This window comes from Orycteropus afer, unplaced genomic scaffold, assembly GCF_000298275.1.
Source record: "Orycteropus afer afer isolate SDZICR_OR568_19922 unplaced genomic scaffold, OryAfe1.0 scaffold00017, whole genome shotgun sequence".
NCBI lineage: Eukaryota > Metazoa > Chordata > Mammalia > Tubulidentata > Orycteropodidae > Orycteropus > Orycteropus afer.
The window spans coordinates 13,185,866-13,210,306 of record NW_006921604.1 but is presented as its reverse complement, the minus strand read 5'-3'; the positions used below and the strand labels follow the sequence as shown (position 1 = coordinate 13,210,306).

At 41.4% G+C, this 24,441-nt stretch overlaps 1 protein-coding gene across 1 annotated transcript in view; it reads left to right on the top strand.

Annotated features, from left to right (window-relative positions):
- The first annotated feature begins 6,740 nt into the window (after positions 1-6,740).
- The window catches only part of CREG2 (cellular repressor of E1A stimulated genes 2), a 69,856-nt gene continuing 52,155 nt past the window's right edge, over positions 6,741-24,441 (top strand). The window contains exons 1-2 of the mRNA XM_007959483.2: positions 6,741-7,181; positions 9,509-9,678. Of these exons, the coding sequence (XP_007957674.1) occupies positions 6,741-7,181; positions 9,509-9,678 (611 nt within the window). The remainder of the gene's footprint in view (positions 7,182-9,508; positions 9,679-24,441) is intronic.

Here is a 24,441-nt window from a genome sequence, read left to right as displayed (position 1 = left end):
TAATCAACCACTAATTTCTGACTGTATGGATTTGCCTATTCTGGATATTTCATATAAATGAGTTCATACAACATGTGGTCTTTTGTGACTAATTTATTTAATTTAGCATAACATTTTCAAGGCTGACTCATGTTGTAGCATGCATCAGTACTCCATTAGTTTTTACTTCTGAATAATATTCCATTGTATGGATATACCACATTTCAAAATTTATTAGTGGATAGACATTTGGGTTGGTTACACTTTTTTACTACTAAGAATAGTGATTTTATAAACATTTGTGTAAAGGTTTTTTTTTTTTTTTTAAATTTGTTTTTCATTTGCTTCAGATCTTTTTCTCTTGGAGGGTATTGCTATTTTTTTCAATTTTTTTATTGTTGTAAATATATATATATACATATTGTTTTGGTCCTCTAGTGCTTCTCTAACAGAAAATATCACAAATGGATGGCTTTAACAAAGAGGGATTTATTCTCTTACAATTTAGGAAGCTAGAAGTCTGCGTTTAAAGGGCTAGCTCTAGGGACTGGGTGAAGGCCCCTCAACTTTGGGCTTCAGTTCTGCTTCTTGCTCCCTGCCCATTGAAGCTGGAGGCATCTCTTCACTCAGGCAGCTGCTGGCTGCTGAGGCTGACAAACCCAAGGTTGACAAGTAAAATGGCCCAGTCCCAAAATTATCAATCAACACAGAGGGCCACTAATTCAAGTCCATTAACAGTCCCAAGATAGGCAGACAACATGGCAGGCCATTGAGATGAAGACTTGGCCAAATGCAAGATTCTGATGTGTCAAAATCTCAGAGACTTTTCTCAAAGCCTCTTCTTATATACTGGGAGCAGACCACATCCCTAAGGCAGCTACTAAGCTGCTTACAGAAGATTCCACCATGGAGTGGATTACCAGTTTCATCACGGTGAATCACTACATCCAGTTACCCAGCCACTCAAAACCAGGTCCAGCCAAGTTGACACATAACCTTAACTAATATATAACTAATATAATAAAACATACATTTTCATATATATGTATGTATGTATAAGAGCTCTGTACAACAACTTTTTGAGTTAAAGTACTGATGTGAGGGCTGCATGCTAATATTACTTGTTGTTGTTGTTCTTGTTATGTGCCATCGAGTTGGACCTGACACATAGCGACCCCTCCTTGGGTTTCCGAGGCAGTATCACTACGGAAGTAGATTGCCTCATCTTCCTTCCGAGGAGTGACTGGTGGATACATGTGTGTGTGTGTAGTGTGTGTATCTACACACACTACACACACACACACACACACACACACACACACACATATATATATATATATATATATATATCTCCTAAGGCATTTGACTGCTAAACAGAAGGCTGGTGGTTCAAAGCCACTAGTCACTCCTTGGAAGGAAGGTTAGGCAATCTACTTCCGTAGTGATACTGCCTTGGAAACCCAAGAAGGGGTCACTGTGAGTTGGATCCGACTCAATGGCAGTGAATTTGGTGGTTTTGTTTTTTCTTCATATATGAAAACATATGTCCACACAAACACTTGCACACAATACCTGAAAATTGTTGAATTAGCAAATGTTGTAATGTTTGCAGATTCAGCAGTTTTCAGGTATTGTGTGCAAGTGTTTGGGTGGACATATGTTTTCATTTCTCTTGGCTATATCTAAGGGTGAAATTGCTGGATAATATGGTAACTCTATATACAACCTTTTGCAGAATTGCCAACATGTTTTCCAACATAGCTGTACCATTTTATATTCCCATCAGCAAAACACAAAGGTTCCAATTACTCTATATGCTCACCAATATTTATTACTTGCCCTTTTATTATAGTCATCCTTATGGATGTGATCTGTTATCTCATTGTGATTTTAGATTGAATTTCCCTAATGATTAATGATGTTGAAAATCTTTTCATGGTTTAGTGGCCATTGTCATATCTTTTTGGGAAAATATCTATTCAAATCTTTTGCCCATTTTTTAAAATTTATTTTGTTGTTGTTGTTGAGAATAAGCACAGCAGAACATACATCAATTCAACAATTCCTACATATAAAATTCAGTGACATTGATTACATTCCTCAAGTTGTGTAACTATTCTCAGCTTCCTTACCCAAATTATTCCTCCCTCATTAACATAAACTCACTTCACCCTAAGTTTCCTACATAATCTTTCAGTTGCCATTGTCAATTTGATCCTATATAGATTATTCTTAGAATGTTCAAGGTGGATATTCTTTACTAGTTAAACTAAACTACTGATTGGTTTTTAGAAGACTTTGGATGATTTTTTTGGTTTAAAGTTTAAAGATTATCTTAAGCCATCCAGCCTCCATGACTCCAGAAAGTCTAGATTCCATTAAAATGTGAATTTCTGTTCAGCATTTTCCTCCCTTTTGATCTTCCATAATGGTTAAAAAAAGAAAAAGTTCAGTAATGCTAGCCAACTTTTGCCCATTTTTAATTGGGTTTTTTGTTTTTTTGCTATTGAGTTGTAAGAATTCTTTATATTTCCTGGATATAAATCTCTTGTCAGATATATGATTTGCAAATACTACACTAGTAAATACATCATTATACCTCTGCACCGGATTTTTTTTTTTTTTTTACCTAATCAAAGCTCTGGAGGCTCTGGTAGCATAGTGCCTAAGGCACTTGACTGTTAACCAGAAGGCTGGTGGTTTAAACCCACCAGCCACTCCTCAGAAGGAAGATGGAGCAATCTTCTTCTGTAGTGATACTGCCTCGGAAAACCATGGAGGGGTCGCTATGAGTCAGGTCCAACTCGACAGCACATAACAACAACAATCAAAGCTCCTTTATCACAAAACTAACAAAATTAACAATATCATTCTTTAGTATCATCTAATACTTGGTCTATATTCAGATTTCTCCTCTTACATAAATAATGGCTATTTATAGTAGGTCAATAAATTGCATTTTTTTGTGTGTGTCTCCTAATTCTTTTCGTATCTACAACCATACACCCCTAATTTTTCATGCCATTTATTTTTTGAAGAAACTGGGTTACTTGTCCTATATATATATTTTTTAAAAAAAAAAAAAAAAAACTTATTCTCGTCAAGTTGGTCCCGACTCATAGCAACCCCTCCTTAGGTTTCTGAGGTGGTATCTCTACAGAAGTGGATTGCCCAATCTTCCTTCCAAGGAATGGCTGGTGGGTTTGAACCACCAACCTGCTGGTTAGCAGTCAAATGCCTTAGGCACTATGCTACCAGAGTGCCTACTTGTCCTATAGGATGTTCTGTATTCTGAATCATATAACTTGTCCCATTGTCTTCTGTATTTCTGTAAGCTGATAGTTAAATCTGGACATTTGAATACATTCAGGCTTAATTATTTAAAAAAAAAAAAAAAAAAAAAACACCACACACCTCATAGATAGTGATGCATACTTCCTACTGCATCCACTGTGTCACATCAGGAAATATTTAATGTCTCATTATCCCACTTCTGGTGAGATTAAGATCAATTCATGGGCTCATGCGTTGCCAGGCTGATCCATCCATTATAAGAGCATTTAGAGTTTGTGAGGTAACTATTGCTCACTCTTTTAAGACCCTTTTGAGTTTGGATCTAATTGGGAAAAAAACAGAGGAATCAGAAAGCTTAATAGAGAGAAAGCTAATTGGGAAAATGTTAACCAAACAGTACCCCTGATATGTTCTGTGACCAAACTTAATGCCTCAATCATAGACAGAGCAGGGCAACAGCACAACTCCTCTTGGAGCAGGCCAGCTGGGGCACAGAGAAGAGAAGGATGAGCAGATGAGCAGGTTACTCGGAAAAGAATACCCAGCATTTTGTGTTCCTCTTCCCAAACTCACCAATCAGATAAGTCATTCCTCCTCCCATGGCAAGGCAGGCATGTGTAAGAAAACAACCTAAAGCCTGCAATAGTCCTCTAAATGTTCTCTTCAGCAGATGGGAATGAACGTCCCATCTCCTTTGTGAAAACATAACAAGTCCATGACATGCATGCCCCCATCATGAAGTACTGCTTATCCAATATCCCTTACTGTAATCACAATAATCAATTGATGTAGATGTGACTATTCTCATTTTGCAGACAAGGAAATGAAGTCCCAGAGGGTTAAATGATGTACCCAGTATAACACAGCTAATACATGATAGAGCAGTATTTAAATTTGTGACAGTTTTTAATGACTTGACTACATTGCCTCTCCAAGACCATTGAGTACATTACTCCTCTGAGTAGGAGACTAAGGGGAAAGAGCAACAGGGAGAGATATAGAGAACACACTATGTTGGAAATTTAACTCTGCAAGTCAGCAGCTTACAGAGTATGGTAGAAGCCACGGGAGTAGATAAGATCACTCAGGGAGAGTATAGAGAACAAGAAGAGAAGACAGAACTCCCTCATAGAATATAACCAGTAGTAGACAGAGGAGCGGACCCACAAAAGAGACTGAGAAGGTACAGCCAAAGAGGTAAGAAAAGACCAAAGGGAGGAGAGAGAGGTCAGCAGTGTCAGAGAATGCAGGGAGCTCTAGTAAGATAAAGACTAGAAATAGGTCCTCAGGGTCCTGGGAAAGGCCATTTGGTGCGGGAGTGGGCCAGTTTGGAATGTGTTGAGATTTTATAGACTTTCTTGCCAAAAAAAAAAAAAAAAAATGACTTTGAATGGAAGAGAAAGAGGTGGCTCAGTGGGGCTGGGACAGACAATGGATTCTCTAGTTACCTTGGAATAGAATACTTCTGAAAATGCCTAAAATATTTGTGGATTGAATTGTGTCCCCCCCCCCCCAAATAGGAGCTTATGAAGCTCTGGTAGCATAGCACCTAAGGCACTTGAGTGCTAACCAGAAGCCTGGCGGTTCAAACCCACCAGCCACTCCTCAGAAGGAAGATGGGGCAATCTACTTCCATAGTGATACTGCCTAGGAAACCCAAGGAGGGGTCGCTATGAGTAGGGTCCGACTCGATGGCAAACAACAACAACAACAAATAGCAGCAAAACAACAACAAATATGTTGTAAATCTTAACCCCTACACCCTTGGTTATAATCCCATTTTGGTCATGGGTTTTCTCTGTTGTTAATGAGACAGTGTTAGTGTGGGATGTGTATCAAATCAATCTCTTTTGAGATATGAAAGAGATTAAGCAAGTGACCAAGCAGAGATGGGGGAAGGGAGATACATGCCAAGCCACATGAAGACCAACCAGGAGCAGAAGCTCAAAGAGACGAGGACCTTTCTCCAGAGCCAACAGACAGAAGAAGGCTTCCCCTAGAGTTGGCACTCTGAATTTGGACTTCTAACCTCCTAAACAGTGAGAAAATAAATTTCTGTTTGTTAAAACCATCTGCTTGTGGTATTTCTGTTATAGTGCCTAAGGCATTTGACAGCTAACCAGAAGGCTGGTGGCTCAAACCCACCAGCCACTCCTCGGAAGGAAGGTTGGGCAATCTACTTCCATAGTGATACTGCATCGGAAACCCAAGGAGGGGTCGCTATGAGTCAAAATCGACTCCATGGCAGTGAGTTTAGTTTTTGGTTTTTGATTTAGATAACTAGGGAAGATTATTAGATTTTAGGTCGAAAATCTAGAGCAAAAAATGTCTTCCAGAGGGCAAATTGTGGACACTGTAAGCAGAAGTAAGAAAGTGCAAACAATCTAAAATTATTTTGTTGCCTATAAAACTTAATTATTGGAAACAACCCAAATTTTGATCAGTAAGATAATTTTTTAAATTGTGGTATAATCTTACAGTTCTCTTTCCTTTCTGCCCTGCTGCCTCCATTCTGGCTACTGGCTCCCGGTTATTTTAGTTTGTACGTAACTTGATTCTGCTTCTATATGAACTGGAAGCAACACCCTCCTGCCTTAGCAAAATGTTGAGGAAAAAAAAATGGGCTTTGGCATTAGATGTAGTGGGTTTCAGTCTTGTCTTCACCATTTACTCACAATCTCCTCCTTTGTAAAATGGCAATAGGCTGCTATGGGGCCAAAACGGTTCGCACTACGTTAAGGTTAAGTTAGGCTAGCAATGAAATCTATCCAGCAGAGAAAGAAGGGCCTGACAATGTATTAGTGTTCATTACAGCCATTGAAAACCTTACGCAGCACTGCTCTACTCTGAAACAAGTGGGATCACCATGAGGGGGAATCCACTCAACAGCAACCGGTAAAATGGTGACAACACCTACTTTGTGTTAGTTTAACAAAATACGGTGTTTCCTCCATGATACACACTCTTCTAAACTTCATATATTAACACATTTAATTCTCCCAACACCCCTACGAACTAGATGCTATTATAATCATCTTCACTTTTTAATAAAGAAACTGACACACAGAGAAGTTAAGTAACTTGTCACGATCATTCAGCTGGTGAGTGGAGGAGTGGCATTGAGCTGGCACTTGAATGCCCACAGTCTGGCTGCAGAGCCTGTGTGGTACTGCATGAAACGAACCCATTCCTGGACCTGACACACAATGGAAATGCTGCCCATGGTGGCTGCAGTACCTACAGCGTTCGACAGTGGCATTTGGTCTTCCAAAAGCTCTGACTTCACGGTGACCTGTGAGGTTCTAAGGGCATCCCTAGGAATCCTGCTGGGGACCCCACCCAGGAATCCTGAGGGTAGTCGGAGGGAGGTGCCAGATTCCCGCAACCGCCTCAGGAGGGCGCTGCCGCCCTTCCTCGCCACTGGCTCGCTGCTAGCGGTCCCCGCGGCAGGGCACGCTGGCTGCAAGATGTCTGTGAGCGGCGGCCAGCGGCTGGCGCGGGCCGGGCCCGGACTCTCCTGGCTACTGTGCTGCAGCGCCCTGCTATCCTCGGCTGCGGGGTACGTGATCGTGAGTTCAGTGTCCTGGGCCGTCACTAACGAGGTAGACGAGGAGCTGGACAGCGCCTCCACCGAGGAGGCGCTGCCCGCGTTGCTGGAAGACTCTAGCAGCATCTGGCAGCAGAGCTTCCCGGCCTCGGCGCACAAGGAGGACGCGCACCTGCGGCCCCGGGCCACCGCCAGCCGCCCCCGGCCGCCCCCCGCCCCGCCCGGCATGTTCTCCTACCGGCGCGAGGGCGTTAAGGCAGCTGGCGCCCCGCCCGCCCAGAGCCTGCGCCCGGGGACGGCCCGCTTTCTGGCCCACTCCAACGGCTGGGGCTGTCTGGCCACAGTGTCCGCCCAGGAGAAGGTAAGCCATCCTCGTGCCAGGATGGGGATTCTCTCTTGCAATGCCGGACGGACAGCAGGCTGCAGGTGTCTGCCTCTCAGTGGCCTGGAAATCAGGCGGTGTGGACATGAGGCAGGAGATACTAGCAATCACTCACGCACTCTCATCCTGGTCAAAAGACGTGCCAGCGGACTAGACTGGAGCCCACCGGGCATTTACACAGTATAAATAATGGAGCCAGATTATACTTGCTTAGCCTGGCGAAGTAGAGGGTGGGGAGGCAACTGAAAATCAGGCTTCTTGTCAGGTGTTAGGGCTATCTTGTGATGGCCAGTCAGACAAACATACAAATGAGCAGCGCCTGACCAGAGACCTGGACAAAGGGAACCAGAGCTGCTTTTGGAATTGGAGAGAAGATACATAGCTCCTCCCAGCTCACAGCACTATCCAATTGACCCCAAACTTCCCCCTTGCCTACCAACATGTAACTAAGGGAGAGACACCGCCACCAGAACCTGTGTGGAAATTTACAGGGTTAAAAATTGAACTCAATTTTTCTGGAGAGGAGGTGTATTATGAACAGTGTGTACACGCTGGAATGAGCTGCTATCAGCTGCAATTTTAATTGTGAAGTACACAAATGTACTCACCTGTTAGATATGATTCCATCTTGTGCTGAAATAACATGAATAAATTATGAGGATGTAACTGCCATAAATATACATCTTCCAGAAGCTTCTGAAGCTGTTAAGGTAGACATAAGGGTTTCATTACAGGGCAGTAATTTGAACTGCTATTTACTTTGTGCAAATGATAATAATTTGTAGAATATACAGGATATTGGTTAGGGAGCAGGTTCTCTCTCCCAGCTCTGTGTCTCTCTCCCAGCTCTGTGTCTCTCTCACCAGCTCTGAGGCTGTGGCTTTCTCCACTTTGCTTTCCTCATCTATAGAATTAAGTGGTCAACTAGATAGCTTTGAATGTCTTTTCTTTTTCTTTGGTCTAAAAATTATCTAAATAATAACTGATTCTGATAATGGCAATGCTCTTCACCTTTTTTTGTGTCAGATTCAGTTGCCAGTTGGATATTCACAATATTCAAATGATTTTTCACAGTTACATCTGATGCCCCTAAAACACACCATAAGAAGATATGAAGTTTAAATATCTTGGTTTAAAGCACAAATCTTTGAGCAGTTTTAAGTTGCTATAAGTGTATTAAAAGAAATGCACTTTCACTTCTGATATCACTTTCACTCATTTTGTTATAACTTTCTGTTTCCAAAATCGATGTTTAATCTAAATTCAATAAATTCAGAAAATATTTACCAAATGCCTACCATGTGTGCAAAGCATGACTCTGGATACTTTATGACAAGGTGAGAAACAGAACCTGTGACTGAAGTTAAGCTACCATTCTAAATGACTCCTTATCATTTTGTTTTCTAAAAAGTTGTTTTGAAAATGTAAAGGCCTCCCTTACCCCAATTCTCCACACCTTTGCCATACAGTACTTCAAAGACAAAGACAGCCACTGATTCTGAGCTAAGTATCAGTGACCCATGTTCTATAAGGGATAAAACTCATGGAAGATTGGGAGGCTTTCAACAGCAGGATTTGGGAAAAACTAAGACAAAAAAAATTGTGTATGTCTGAGAACTTCAACCACCCTGATGGATGAGCATGGGGGAAAAAAAATTCTGTGATTTCCTTTATGGTAAAATAGAACAAATCAATTTCTCATAACTTCCTGAGTCCTAAAATGACATATTATTGATTACAACTTAAAAAAAGAAAACTCACTGCCATCAAGTCCGTTCCTACTTAGAGCAACCCTGTTTGGGTTTCCGAGGTGGAAAATCTTTACAGAAGTAGATTGCCCTGTCTTCCTTTCCCAGAGTGGCTGGAGGATTTGAACCACCAACCTTTTGGTAAGCAGTCAAATAAATGCCTTAGGCACTATGCCACAACTTAAAAAGCGATTAGTAAATGAGAAGGTGGTTTGGCCCTAAAAGTAACAATAACAGAAAGCTCTTGGAGTCCAAAAACCAGCTAAGATATTAAAGTTAAGACTTCCTGAAGATGCCAAAAAACTGAGGAAGGCAGTGAAGGCAGTAGAACACCAATGGGCCTTGTGCCGGCTTTAACACTCCTCCATAAATTTCATTGGCCCTCCCCCAAAATAGCACTAAATTTAATAAGATGAATGTTGTCCAAATCATCGTGATGCCATGCTCTCTCATGTCCTTGGTGTTATTTATGTTTCTTGGCTGGAGACACAAACGAAGCTCTCAGCAGAATTCAACTCACACCTCTGCTTTGACAAAGCCTTCTTTGGTGTTTGTTAGATCCGGGGACTACCTTTTGGGAACTGCCTTCCCATCAGCGATGGCCCCATCAACAACAGCACTGGGATTCCTTTCTTCTACTTGACACCCAAGGACCCCGCTGTGGCTGATCTGGTGAAGAACCCCATGGCCTCCCTGACACTACTGGAATCGGAGGGAGAGTTCTGCAGGTAGACCTCTCACGTGGCTTGTACTCACTCTCATATAGACCCCAGGAAGTTTTGGGTAGAGAAGCAGGGGGATGGGCCCCTCTCTGGCTCATATGGCTTTAACAGAACCCCAAAGTTTTTAAAACTGAGATGTAAATGGGTATCTTCACTAACTTGAAGTGAGAAAAATATATGCTTGGATTCAGAGAACTATAATTCCATCACTCACCAAGCTGTGAGATTAGGGGGAAGTTACAGACTCTGTGAGTCTGTTTCCTTATCTGTAAAATGGGAGGAATAGTTTCTACCTCAGAGGGTTATTGTGAGGAATAGAAGAAATATGTGCAAAATATGTGCCTTGAGTGGGTAGCGTATACCTAGGTGGGTAAATGGCAGCTCTAGTCATGAAAAAGAGCAGAGAAGGGTTTGGTGAAGGAGGAGCCAGTAGTTCTTCTCTGCAGCAAATGCAGCATGGGGGTCTATTTATTGTTTTTCAAATGAATTTCTATTACACCCTGAGAGATGTGTACAATAAGGACCCTGAACCCTTTTCCGCACTTTCTCAAAAACTCTACAAGAACAGACTTCTAAAGATATTTAAGCACAAAGAGAACGCTGATCCTGAGACCTTCATGTGAATTCAAAATGCACCGCTTGAAATTAAATTCTACCAGTGAGATGCCTGCACCAGGCTGGTGTGGGGGCTGCATGTGGGGGATCAGCTAGGGGAATGGGACATCAGCAGGGTGGTCTTGAGACACTCAACCTGTGGAGCCTCTGCCACTCCATCTGTAAAAGGTAGGGATGCTTTAGAAAACCAGTAAAACTCATTCCGGCTCTGAAATTCCATTATTCTTTATACAAGGCATGAAAAACATAACTAAGCAAATTTGTAATTTCTTATGGAGGATAATCAAAGGAATAATAAATAGTAAGCTATGAACTGGATAAGACCTTGTTGATCCCAGGCTTATTTACTCTGGGGATGCTGGCAGACACCAGCAATAAGAGACTTGGCTGAGTCAAGCCGGAGACACTTCCTCTGACCCAGTTTCCCGTCAGGTTATGGCAAGAAGCCAGGATAAGCAATGTTTCCTTTTTCATGGACTATTCTCTTGGTCCATCAAGCTGTTACTAGAAGTATATTCCCATGATATCTTTCTAAACTTCTCAGGTGTTTTTCTACCTCAGGTAGCTGCACACCTACATGCATGTAGTGAAAGCAATCGTTGTGCCATGGCATGGTGATCCCAGAACACAGAACACACCTGCTCCAGAAGACAGGCAAGATAATATAGATAAACGAATAAGCTCAGGTGATGGAAGGGCATTGTCTATTAGTAGGCACCAGGCAGAAATCAGCATTGACAGGGAGGCGCTAAAGGCTGAGTGTCCTGATAAATTCCACTGAGGAGAGGTCCTCACAGCCAGCCTGGTTGCAGGAGGCCTTCCTTCAGCCCCCTCAATAGCCAGGTTGACCTGCCTCTGTGGCCTTGAGCCATGTGTGCAGATATTCCTTATGGCCAGCCATTCGTAGAAAGTACAGATGTCTATGCAGTAGGTGGATGAGGTGAATGAGGCTGCTCATGGCCAGGAATGACTACCCCCAAGCCCTGCTCAGCTACCTAAGGGCTGCAGAGGGTGTCGGTATCTCAGCCTACCTGTAGCACTGGCCTGGGAGAGGAGAATGGGCCACTGCCATTGGTACCTCTATGTCTACATCCTGATGTAGAATTCCTCTTCCCCAGAACTGCTACCCTGTCACAATGTTTGAGCTTCAGTGCCTAAGGCATTTGACTGCTAACCAGAAGGCTGGCGGTTCAAACCCACCATCCACTCCTTGAAAGGAAGACTGGGCAATCTACTTCAGTAAGGATACTGGCTTGGAAACCCAAGGAGGGTTTGCTATGAGTCAGGATTGACTTGACGGCAGTGAGTTTGGTTTTGGTTGGTTGTTTTTGTTTGTTTGTTTGTTTTTGGTTGGTTGTTGTTTTTTTTTTTTTAGTTTAAATAAATATCTACAAAACTTAGTTTAACCCCAATAGGCAACCTGCTTCACAGCAAAAGTTATGAAACAATGAGGTCGTTGCTGTCAACCCAGAGCTAATACAGTTGCTCTGCTATTTCCCATGAACTGCTTAAGTGCAAGCTTGATTCATCTGGGTGAGATTCACTTTCCAAGTCCAACATTAAATTTTAGGTTTTGCCTCCACAGTCCTGGTAATGTTGAACACAGGGCCTTCACAAGTCAAAGCCATCCATCAGCACTGGAAGAAAGAGATACTGGGGCCCTGAATGCACCAGCCAAGCAAGGGGTTCCTAGGATCACCAGAGCATAACAAAGCATCTGGTTGAAGTTCCCATGGCAAAGGGCTGTCCTGACAAGCACTTCATGTGAAGTTGGGAAAGACAGCCTGGCAAAGCACCAACCTGCTGCCCCTCCTACCTGAGCCCATGGACTGAAGAGAGCCACCAGCAAAACCAGATTCATTTTCCTAGGCTTCAGAGCATTTCCCACAGAGCAAGGGGATCCAGACAACACTCATATGTCATGATGATGACAATAAATCAAGGCTACTTCATCCTTTCATCTTCAGAAGTCAGGCTTGTACTCAGAAAAATGAAAATTGCATTCATTCTTGAAGCAGGTTCCCTTGAAAGCTCCTGGCAATAGCACTTTTATCATCTCATTTGGAGCATTCTGCATACTTCTAACATTTTGTTGGTGCTATTCAGCTATAGAAGGGGTAGATCTTCCCTGTTTCATCATTGGTGGGCAGAAAAGGCCAGGACTGGACCTTTCTACAGGATGCATTCCCAGGACTCCATGGACCTAGGGGGCATGCTAGGGCTGCAGAGCCCTTAAAAGCTGAACAATAATATGGAGTGCTCCATGCAGTCTCTTCAGCAAAGACAGGCAGGGAGAAAGTAGTGTCACCACTAAGGCTCTGAGCAAAGGAAAGGGACTGCTGCAGAGCCATCTCCTTTCCCCCTCCTGTAGCCCCTGGAGAGGAGGCAGTTCAGCTGCAAGATTTCCTCCTATTGACCAGGTGCTTAGCCCTGTTCCTGCAGACAAGGCAGGAGGAGGCAGCCATCCAAGGAGAATTCAGGCGGGGAGGGGGAGGGGGATGCAAGTCTAGCCGAGGAAGCAGCTGTTGCTACTACTAGGACATTTGGTATAAACGACAATTGATAGGTAATGTGTATGTGTTTAAGAAGCAGACAGTGTCCACAACCAAACCAGGACCTACAAACGTGTCTTCCCTTATAATTGATAGTTAATTTAAAGTCCATTTTTGCTGTTATTCTGTTTACTTCATAGTGCCTTCATTTAATTACTTAGATGAATTAGGTGTGGGACTCTATTTCCCAGGTCAGAATAAGAAGACAAATTGAGAATAAGATTCCAGTTTAATAGATTCACTTGCAATTAAGCATCCTCTCCTCTCTTCATTTTCTTCTCCCTTCAGCACACATGGAGTCCCTGGGTGGTGCAAGCAAATAGCATGCTAGGCTATTAAACCAAAGGTTGGAAGTTTGAGTCCACCCAGAGGTACCTCAGGGGACAGGTCTACAGTCTATTTCCAAAATCTCAGCCATTGAAAACCCTGTGGAGCACAGTTCTACTCTGACACGCATGAGGTCCAACTTTGAGTTGGAATTGACTCCACAGCAACTATTTGTTTTGGGTTTTTTTTTGTGGGGAGGAGAGGTGGAGTTCCACATACATGATCATGTACACATGCCTCTGCAAATAAATGACTTTATGCTCAGGCCAGAAAACTCCGTTGTTTGGAAATTCAATAAATATTGACTGACAAAGCGAACCCACCCAAGAAATTCATCTGCTGTTGTAAAATCTTTTCTTGTGGAGCATGTAGGCTTGAATGCCATCAGTTTTAGTTTGCTTCTTTATAGTGAGCCAATGCAAGTGCTCAGGACCCATGGAGGACTCTTCAAATAGTCTGCTTGATGGCATTGGATCAGTTCTCATTTTGAAGATCAGGATGTCCTGAGGAAAGCGAAGGGCATTTATGAGATGCTTTTTCTGAAGTGAAAAATTATCTTTGATAGTTTGGACAGATGCTAGATTCCTCAGTAGACCAAGTTCACTATTGAGAAAATTGGCCATAAAAACACTTTTTCCCCTTTTCCCAAAAATGCTTTCAATGAAAGATTGCTATGGATCAGGGCTCCTTTTCATTCCCCTGTGTTGAAGATGTGTCTGCCCTACCTATGGACAATGGCTCTTGTTAGAGCTTTAACTGACCAGACTTTGGTGTGGTTTGGAGACTGTGGCAGTGCAAAGTGTTAACATGCTCAGCTGCTAACTGAAAGGTTGGGGGTTGGAATCCACCCAGAGGCTCCTCAGAAGAAAAACCTGGCAATCTACTTCCAAAATATCAGCCATTGAGAACCTATGGAGCACATTCTAATCAAACACACATGGGATCACCATGAGTCAGTATCAATGGCAACTGGTTATTGGTTGGTGTGATTTAACATCAGAGGAGATGCAAAGATTCTAGTCTGCAAAAGAATTTAGTTTCCAGGGGGAGATGCCAAACCAAGAATAGGTTGGAGTCAAGTGGGTATATAAAATATAGAATGGAAGACTTTCAGGAATGATGATCCCTCAAAATGACTTGCTTGAGGGGTAAATATTGCAGAGGTAATTTAACACACAATAAAAAAGTATTGCTTCCACTAGAGCATTTGGGACAATTTGCTTGGACATAGATGTGATTCCTACCCTATTTCCGTGAGCAGCCCTGCATTTTGTGAGCATGTAGGAAGGGGGAAGAACTCCTTCAGTGAAAGGGGAGGGTGGTGTGATTGGACAATGAAGGAAGGGAGACACTTCTTTATGCAGTGGCAAAGAACTTTTCCTAATTATTTAAAATATTTGGTGGAAGGTAGAACTCGAAGGTAATGAATTTGCATATCTGGCTGATGAGATTTCTATGCAAGATCTTAAAGAGGATGCATGGTGTCTCCTTACCATTTATAGTAAAAAAAAAAAAAAAAAAGCGAGAGGAAAGAGATGGGATAGGATAGGTGTGAAGGCATGTGGAGCTCTCCAAGGAACCAGGAAGCAGAAGCTGAAGAGAAAAGGCCCTTCCCTCAGAGCTGACAGAGATGAAACCTTCCTCTAGAGTGGGCACCCTGAATTCTAAACTGTGAGAAAATAAATTTCTGTTAGTTATATCCATCCACTTGAGAGATTTCTGTTATAGCAGAACAAGACAACTAAGACAGGTGGTGATGGAAGGCTTGGCTTGCCTTTATGCCATGCATACTGGCTAAATTCTTAGAGTAATGAATACAAAGAACTCAATTACTATATACTCAGTTTAATCAATTTTTATGCAGAAAATGATAAGAGATTGGAAATGTGAATGCCTTGTAGCCCCGGCCCCTATCTGTTTAATTATTCTTGTAGGGGAAAAAAAAAAAAAATGATGCTTTTGTATGATAGATGAAAATCCTCAGCCCAGCCTAATTCCAAATGCAGGCTCTGGGATTTGTTGCCCTAGAACTTTCTTTGGAAGATATTCTAATCAATCTTTCTCTAGATGGGCTCAAACAAGTGATGTGCTAACAGCAACTTGCTTGCTAACAGCCAAGATGCATCTGTCTAGAGTCTCTGTCCACTATCTCCATGTGATACGCATTTCAAAGTACAGGACCCAACCCTAATCGGATACAGATGCTGAATTCGGTTTCTCTTTACTGGATCTGGTTCGTTCCCCTTGAAGGTGAAGTATAAATCTTTCAAATGAATTGTTCTTTGTTCAGATATGTGTTTCCTCTTCTCCTTTTCCCATGAAGTCCTGTATTCCTGGAGCTAGCATTAAGCTGAATAGCTTTCAAAAGAGCTGTCTGACATAGAGAGTTACATGGGCAGTACAGACAACAAATATGAACCCTTTTGCATATACAGTACTGAGTTGTCAGTGAAAGCAAACATGGGTATAGGGACGGATAGATAGGTGAACAAGCTAAACAATTAGGTATGTCTAAATGGAGAGTGTATCCAAGATCATATATAGGGTTGGCAGACAATGGGCCTATAAGTTCATGTGAATGATCAGAATTCCCAGGTGTATAATAGAGCTGACAAGGGGCAAGGTTATGGTCATTGCTTGGTCACAGCCAGCTACCCAGAGGGACTGAGTAGTTGATCCTGCGGGCTTGGGACCATGGTCGCAGGGGACATCAAGCTCAATTGGCATAACATACTATACAAAACATTGTTCCACCTACTACTTTGGCGAGTAGCGACTGGGACCTTAAAAGCTAGGAAGCTGCCATCTAGATGCAACAACGGGTCTCTCCTCGTCAAGAAGAAAGAAGAAAACCAAATGAATGGAAACAATCAGTCCTAGCGACTGGTACACCATCCAATCTGCAACCTATACAACTATGAGACCAGAAGAACTAGATGGTACCCAGCTACCACTGCCATCCACTTGGAAGGGATGTAGGAGATCCTGCATAAAGAGGGAGAACAATGTGGAACAAAACTCAAAATCATTTGGAGGCAAAAAAAAAAAAAAAAAGAAGAAGAAGGTGGGGACCAGGTTTGCTGGTCCAATAGAGCCTGGTGTTAACCACTGAGACTGTGGCCCCTAGCTGCCCTTCAGGTCTGGAATTGAACCCACAACTATGGTTTCCAGCCAAACAAAGTACAGGCATGTGAGTTAAACATTTACCTCAAGTAGACACACACCCTGGAGAGAACAATCATGGGAGAAGGAAGGGCTGCTTATGCACAGGGAGATAGCTCAGGGTGCAGAAGAGTATGAAGGGATGGACACTGGGAAGAGGTAACTATGAGGAGGAAGTGGGAGGGGAGCTGCTGCATTGTAAATTTTGGTCAATGACATGAGACAAAGTATATGTGAACTGCTGTATGAAAAGTGAATTTACTCTGTAAATCTTCACCCAAATCCTAAAAAAAAAAAAAGAGCTGTCTGGGAAGAGTCAGAGAATTCTGCACAAAGAAAACTTGGTGAGCAGGATTCTGAGTGCTCTCTTCTGTCTTTCACTCATTTCTTCTTCTTCTTTTTTTTTTTTTTAATTGTGATTTGGGTGAAAATTTACAGAGCAAATTCACTTTCCATACAGCAGTACACATACACTTTGTCTCATGACATTGACTACAATTTACCACAATGCAACAGCTCCCCTCTCACTTGCTCCCAATAGTTAGTTACCTCTTCCCTGTGCCCATCCCTTCATGCACTGCTGCCCCTGAGCTGTCTCCCTGTGCATAAGCAGGCTTTCTTTCTCCCATGATTGTTCTCTTCAAGGAGTGTATCTACCTCAGGTAAATGTTCAACTCATATGCCTGTCTTTTGTTTGGCTGGAAGCCACAGGTGTGTCTTCCATTCATTTCTAAGGCCAGTTCTCATAGGGGCCTAAAGCCCCTTCTCTCTTTCTAGTTTTGTTTTGGCCCCTGAAGTTTTCCTTCTGTGGTTCCCATCCACTTCAGGAATCCACTAATAATTCTAGTTCCTTTGTGTTTACAGTATCCCTTTTCTCAATTTTCTAACTGCTTCTCCCTATCCAGCCTCAGCTTTATATATTTTTTCTATGTGCTTCCCTAGATCAGTGCAATTCTCCGTTGGTGTTCTTAAGTGCCATAAAGTCAGCCCCAACTCATAGCCAGCCAGTGCACAACAGAACAAAACACAGCTCAGTCCGGCACCATCCTCACAATTGTTGCTATGTTTGAACCCATCTGTGTCAAACCATCTTGTTGAATGTCTTCCTCTTTTTCACTGAACCTCTACTTTACCAGTTGTGAGGATTTTTCTTTTCTTTATATTGAGATGTAATCCCTACTACAGACTGTATTCTTCAGCCTTTATCAGTAAGGGCTTCAAGTCATCCTCACCTTCAACAAGTAAAGCTGTGTCATCAGCGTATCGCAGGTTGTAATTATTTTTCTTCCAATCTTGATGTAATGTTCTTCTTCATATAGTCCAGCTTCTCGAATTATTTGCTCAGCCTATAGATTGAATATGTATGGGAAAATGATACAACCCTGATGCACTCCCTTCTTCATTTTAAGCCATGTGTTGTCCCCTTGTTCTGTTCAAGCAACAGCCTCCTGGCCAATGTACAGGTTTCTCATGAGTACAATTAAGTGTTCTGGAATTCCCATTCTTCTCAATGTTATCCACAATTTGTTATGTCCTCACAACTGGATCTATAAGCAGCATCACGATAAATGGAGAAAGAATTTAAGTTGCCAAAGCCTTCACATTGCTTGGTTCCACAATTGATGCCAATGGAAGCAGCAGTGAGGACATCAGACAATGTATAGCACTGGGCAAGTCTGCTGCAAAGGACCTCTTTCAAGTGCTGAGGAGCAAAGATGTCTCCTTGAGTACTACAGTGTGCCTGACACAAGCCATGATATTTTCAATTGCCTCATATGCATGTGAGAGCTGGACAATAAATAAGGAAGACCAAAGAAGAATTGATGCTTTTGAGTTGTGGTGTTGGCAAAGAATGCTGAAAGTACCACAGACTGCTAAAACAACTAACAGATCCGTCCTGGAGGAAGTGCAGCTGAAATGCTCCTTGGAAGCAAGAATGGGCAGACTTTGTCTCACCTATTTTGGTTATCAGAAGGGACCATTCCCTGGAGAAGGATGTCATGCTTGGTAAGGTGGAGGGTCAACGAAAGAGGGGAAGGCCCTCAACGAGATGGATTGACAGTGGCTGCAACAATGGGCTCAAGTACAGCAAGGATCATGGAGCTGTCGCGGGACCGGGCAGTGTTTTGTTCTGCTGTGCGTAGGGTCGCTGTGAGTTGGACACGACTTGACGGCACCTAACAACAAGAACAACTACTTCACCAAGCATGATGGCCTTCCCCAGGGACTAGACCCTATATGTCCAAAGTTCATAGGACAAAGTCTCACATCCTCATTTCTAAGGAGCATTCTGGCTGTACTTTTTCTAAGAAGATTTGTTTGTTCTTCTGACGGTCCATTGTTTATTCAATAATCTTTGCCAAAGCCTTTGAATTCAACAATTCAAAGGCATCATTTCCTCATTGGTCTTCTTGATTCAATGTCTAGATTTCACATGCATATGAGGTGACTGAAAATACCATGGCTTGGGTCAGGTGCACCTTAGTCCACAAAATTACTTTTTTACTTTTTAACACCTTGTAGTTTTGGGCTATTGAGTAGGTTCTGACACATAGCAACCCTGTAAGGTAGAACTGCTCCATAGGGCTTCCAAGGCTGTATTCCTTATGGAAGCTGACTACTACATCATTCTCTCACTAAGCAGTTGGTGGGTTCAAACCACTGACTTTTTGGTTAGCAGCTGACCACTTTAACCACTTTACCACCAGGGTCGCTTTAAACACCTTAAAGAGTTCTTTTCCAGCAGGCTTGCCCAATGCAATATGTCATTTAATTTCTTCAATGCTGCTTCCATTGACATTGATTGTGGATCCAAGCAAAATGAAATCCTTGATATCTTCAGTAATTTCTCCATTTATCATGATAGGTCCTGTTGTGAGAATTTTTGTTTTCTTTATGTTGAGGTGTAATCCATACTGAAGGCTGTAGTCTCTGATCTTCATCAGTAAGTCCTCCTCACTTTCAACAAGCAAGGTTGTGTCTTCTGCATATTGCAGGTTGTTAATGAGTTTTCCTCAATCCTGATGCCATGTTCTTCTTCATATAGTTCAGCTTCTCAGATTTTTTGCCCAGCATACAGATTGAATAAGTATGGGGAAAGAATGCAACACTGATGCACACCTTTCCTGATTTTAAACCATGCAGTTTGCCCTTGTTCAAAGAAGTCAAATGACTTCTTCTTGGTCTATGTACAGGTTCTATATGAGTACATAAGTGCTGTGGAACTCCCATTGTTCACAGTGTTATCCATAATATCATTATGCTCCACTCAGTTGGACATCTTTGCATAGTAAATAAAACAAAGATAAATATACTCTGATAGTCTTTGTTTCAGCCCAGAGTCTTCTCAGATCAGCAATAATATCCCTCATTCCATAACCTCTTCTAAATCTGGCTTGAATTTCTGGCAGTTCCCTGTTGATGTACTGCTGCAATAATTTTTTAATTACCTTCAACAAAATTTTTCTAGTGTGTGATATTAATTATATTGTTTAATAATTTTTGTATTCTGTTGGAATACCTTTCTTTGGGATGGGCACAAATATGGATCTCTTTCAGCTGGTTGGTCATGTAACTGTCTTCCAAATGTCTTGGTATAGTTGCATGAGCATTTCCAGTGTTGCATCTGTTTGCTGAAATATCTCACTTGGTATTCCATCTGTTCCAGAAGCCTTGTTTTTCACCAATACCCTCGGTGCACTTTGGATTTCTTTCTTCAGTACCATCAATTATTGATCATGCTACTTCCTGAAATGGTTGAACCTCAACCCCTTGTTTCTGAGATGGTGATTCTGTGTATTCCTTCCATCTCTTGATGCTTCTTTTGTCATTTAATATTTTGCCCATAGCATCCTTCAATATTGCAACTTGGGTCTTGAATTTTTTCTTCTCTCAGCTGGAGAAATGATGAGCATGATTTTCCTTTTTGGTTTTCTAACCCCAGGTCTTTGCACATATCATTATAATATTTTACTTTGTCTTCTTGAGCCTCCTTTGAAATCTTCTGTTCAGCTCTTTTATTTCCTCATTTCTTCCATCCCTTTAGCTACTCTATGTTCAAGAGCAAGTATCAGAATTTCTTCTGACATCCATTTTGCTTTTGTATTTCTTTCTTCTCTTTTTAATGATCTTTTGCTTTCTTCATGTATGATGTCTTTAATGGGATCCCATAACTTGTCTTGTCTTTGATCATTAGTGTTTAGTGCATCAAATCTATTCTTGAAAAAGGTCTCTAAATTCAGGTAGGATATACTCAAGCTCATACTTTGCAATGCTTTGTTATTGCTGTTGTTAGGTCCCATTGAGTTAGCTCTGACTCACAATGACCCTATGTACAACAGAACAAAACACTGCCCACTCCTGCGCTCTCCTCAGAATCCTTGCTTGAGCCCATTGTTGCAGTCACTGTGTCAGAGCATCTTCCCCTTTTCTGCTGACCCTCTACTTTACCTAGAATGATATCCTTCTCCAGGAACTGGCTCCTTCTGACAACATGATCAAAGGAGGTGAGATGAAGTCTGGCCAGTCTCACTTCTAAGAAGTATTCTGGCTGCACTTCTTCCAGGACAGATTTGTTGGTTCTTCTGGCAGTCCATGGTATTCTCAATATTCTTAGCACCACAATCCACAAGCATCAATTCTTTTTCAGTCTTCCTTATTCATTGTCCAGCTTTCACATGCATATGTGGCTACTATTAAAAATAGCATGGCTTGAGTCAGTTGCACCTTAGTCTTCAAAGTGACATCTTTGCTCTTTAACACATCAAAGAGGTCTTTTACAGCAGATTTGCTAGTGCAATAAGTCATCTTATTTCTTGACTACTGCTTCCATGGGTGTTGATTGTGGATCCAGGAAAAGTGAAATCTTTGCATACTTCAATTCTTTCTCCATTTATCATGATATTGCTTATTGGTCCAGTTGTGAGGATTTTTATTTTCTTTATGCTGAGGTGTCATCCATGCTGAACACTGGAGTCTTTGATTTTCATCAGTAAGTGCTTCAAGTCACCTTCATTTTTAGCAAGCAAGGTTGTGGCATATTACAGGCTGTTAATGGATTTCAAAGGGAAGCTTGAGAAGACAAAGTAAAGTATTATAATGAAATGTGCAAAGACCTGGAGTTAGAAAACCAAAAGGGAAAAAATCATGCTCATCATTTCTCCAGCTGAGAGAAGAAAAAAAATCAAGATTCAAGATAATCCTGATGTCGTGTTCTTCTTCATATAGTCCAGCTTCTTGCATTATTTGCTTAGCATAAGATTGAATAAGCACACCCTTTCTTTTTTAAAACCATGCAGTATCCCCTTGTTCTGTTTGAAGAACAACCTCTTGTTCTATGTACAAGTTCCTCATGAGCACAAATAAGTGTTCTGGAATTCCCTTTCTTCATACTGTTACCCATAATTTGTTATGATCCGCACAGTCGAATGCCTTTGCATAGTCAATAAAGCATAGGTAAATATCTTTCAGGTATTATTTGCTTTCAGCAAAGATCCATCTCACATCTCCAATGATATTCCTAGCATATTGGTGATAGAAATTGGCTATATTTTCCAACCATCAATGATTTGTCTTTGTTTCCAACTTTCACATTCCAATCACCAATAATTATCAATGCACCTTGATTACATATTTGGTCAATTTCAGACTACAGAAGTTGGCAAAAATCTTCAATTTTTGCATCTTTGACTTTAGTGGTTGGTGTGTAAATTTGAATAATAGTCGTTTTAATTTGTCTTCCTTGTAGGCGTGTGGATATTATCCTACTTCATTGTACTTCAGGATAGCTCTTGAAATGTTCTTTTTGATGATGAACATAACACCATTCCTCTTCAATTTTTCATTTCCCGCCACAAAAGACCATATAGTTGCTTGATTCAAAATGGCCAATATGGTCCATTTCAGCTCACTAATACTAGGATATCATCTTTATGCATTCCATTTCATTTTTTACAACTTCTAATTTTCCTAGATTCATACTTTGTGACTTTCACATTTCAATTATTAATGGATGTTTGTAGCTGTTTCTTCCCACTTGGAGTCACACTCCATCAGCAAACAAAGGTCTCAAAAGCTTTACTCCATCCACATCATTAAGGGTGACTCTACTTTGAGGGGGAGCTCTGGTAGCATAGTGGCTAAGGCACTTGACTGCTAACCAGAAGGCTGGCGGTTCAAACCCACCAGCCACTCCTCAGAAGGAAGGTTGGGCAATCCTACCTCCGTAGTGATACTGCCTCAGAAACCCAAGGAGGGGTCGCTATGAGTCAGGGCCAACTCGACGGCACATAACAACAACAACAACTACTATTTGAGGAGACAGCTCTTCCCAGTTGTATCTTGAGTTTCTTCCAACCTGAGGGGCTCATCTTCTGCCTCTATATCAGATGACGTTTCATGGCCATTCATAAAATTTTCTAGTGATATAATAGTGTCTCATTGCTATTCATAAGGTTGTCAGTGGGTAATTTTTTAAGAAGTGAATGGCCCCATCCTTCTTCCCAGTCTGTCTTACTCTGGAAGCTTCATTGAAACCTGTCCACAATGGGTGACCCTACTGGCATTTTATTTATGTATTTTGGGGCTCTTTCATTGGGTGCATAATATTTATTATGGTTATGTCCTCTTGTTCAATTTATCCTTTAATCTTATACAAGGTCCTTCCCTATCTATTATGGTGGTTTTTGTCTTTAAGTCTATTTTATCAGAAATTAATATTGCTACTTCTGCTCTCTTTTGATTGCCATTTGCTTGATATATCTTTTTCCAGGCTTTGATTTTTAGTCTATTTTTGTCTTTGTGTCTAAGATGAGTCTCTCGTAGACAGCATATTGATGGGTTGAGAGTCTGCAACTCTCCATCTCTTGAGTGGTGTGTTTAATCCATTCAGTATAATTATGGACAAGTATGAATTTATTGCTTTCATTTTGGTATGTATTTTTCCGTGGTGTTGCTCATTTCTTTGTTAAATATAATATTCTGTGCTGAGCTTATTTTGTTTATGAAATATGTTATCATTTCCTCCATTGCTCTTGTTTTGTATTTGCTGAATATTTTTGCCTTTCTTCTTTTTTATTTTGATGTGAATTGTTATTAATTTTCTTTGAGGTTACCCTGTGATTTATTGTTTTCTTCTCAACTTTAGTACAGTCTGTTCTACCATTAAATTGTCTTGACTTCCTCACCACTTGGAAGTTCTGTACCTACACTATTTATTCCCTCTTTTGGGCTTGTAGTTGTCCACATTTACTAATTAATGTTTCTGGTTCCCTATTTACAGACTTATAAATTTATTTTACTTTGAATACTTCTATAACTCGGTTAGTTTCTGGGTTACATCATCATATGTGTTAATCATCAGTTGTTGTCTGCTGTTGTTGGTTCTCTGTGCAAAGGACTCCCTTTAGCATCTCTTGTAAGGTTGGTCTGGTTTTTAATGAATTCTCTTAATTTCTGTTTATCTGGCAATGTCCTAATTTCACCATCATATATGAGGGACAATTTTGCTGGGTATATAATTCATGGTTGGCAATTTTTTTTCTTTCAGGGTTTTATATATGTCATCACATTGCTTTCTCACCTGCATGGTTTCTGCTGAGAAATCAGAGCTTAATCTTACTGGTTGCCCTTTGTAGGTGGCTTTCCATTTTTCCCATGCTGCTTTCAGATTCTTTCTTTGTCTTTGGTTTGGATGAGTTTGATTATGATATCCTTTGTTGATTTTCTCTTGGGGTCTATCCTGTTGGGAGTCCGTTGAACTTCTTTAATGAATATCTTCTTGTCTTTCATAATATTAGGGAAGTTCTCTCCCAACAATTTTCTCTGTAGTTTTATTTGTCTCTTCCTGTTCTGGAATTACAAACACATATAAGTTAGTCCTCTTGATAAGTGTCCCACATGGATCTTAGGTTTTCTTCATTTTGTTTTGATCTTTTTTCTGATTATCCCCTTGTTGTTGTTGTTAAGTTCCGTCGAGTCGTTTCCGACTCATAGCGACCCCATGCACAGCAGAACGAAACACTGCCCAATCCCGCGCCAGCCCCACAATCCCTGCTATACTTGAGCCCATCATCGCAGCCACCATATCAATCCATCTCCTTGAAGGCCTCCCCCT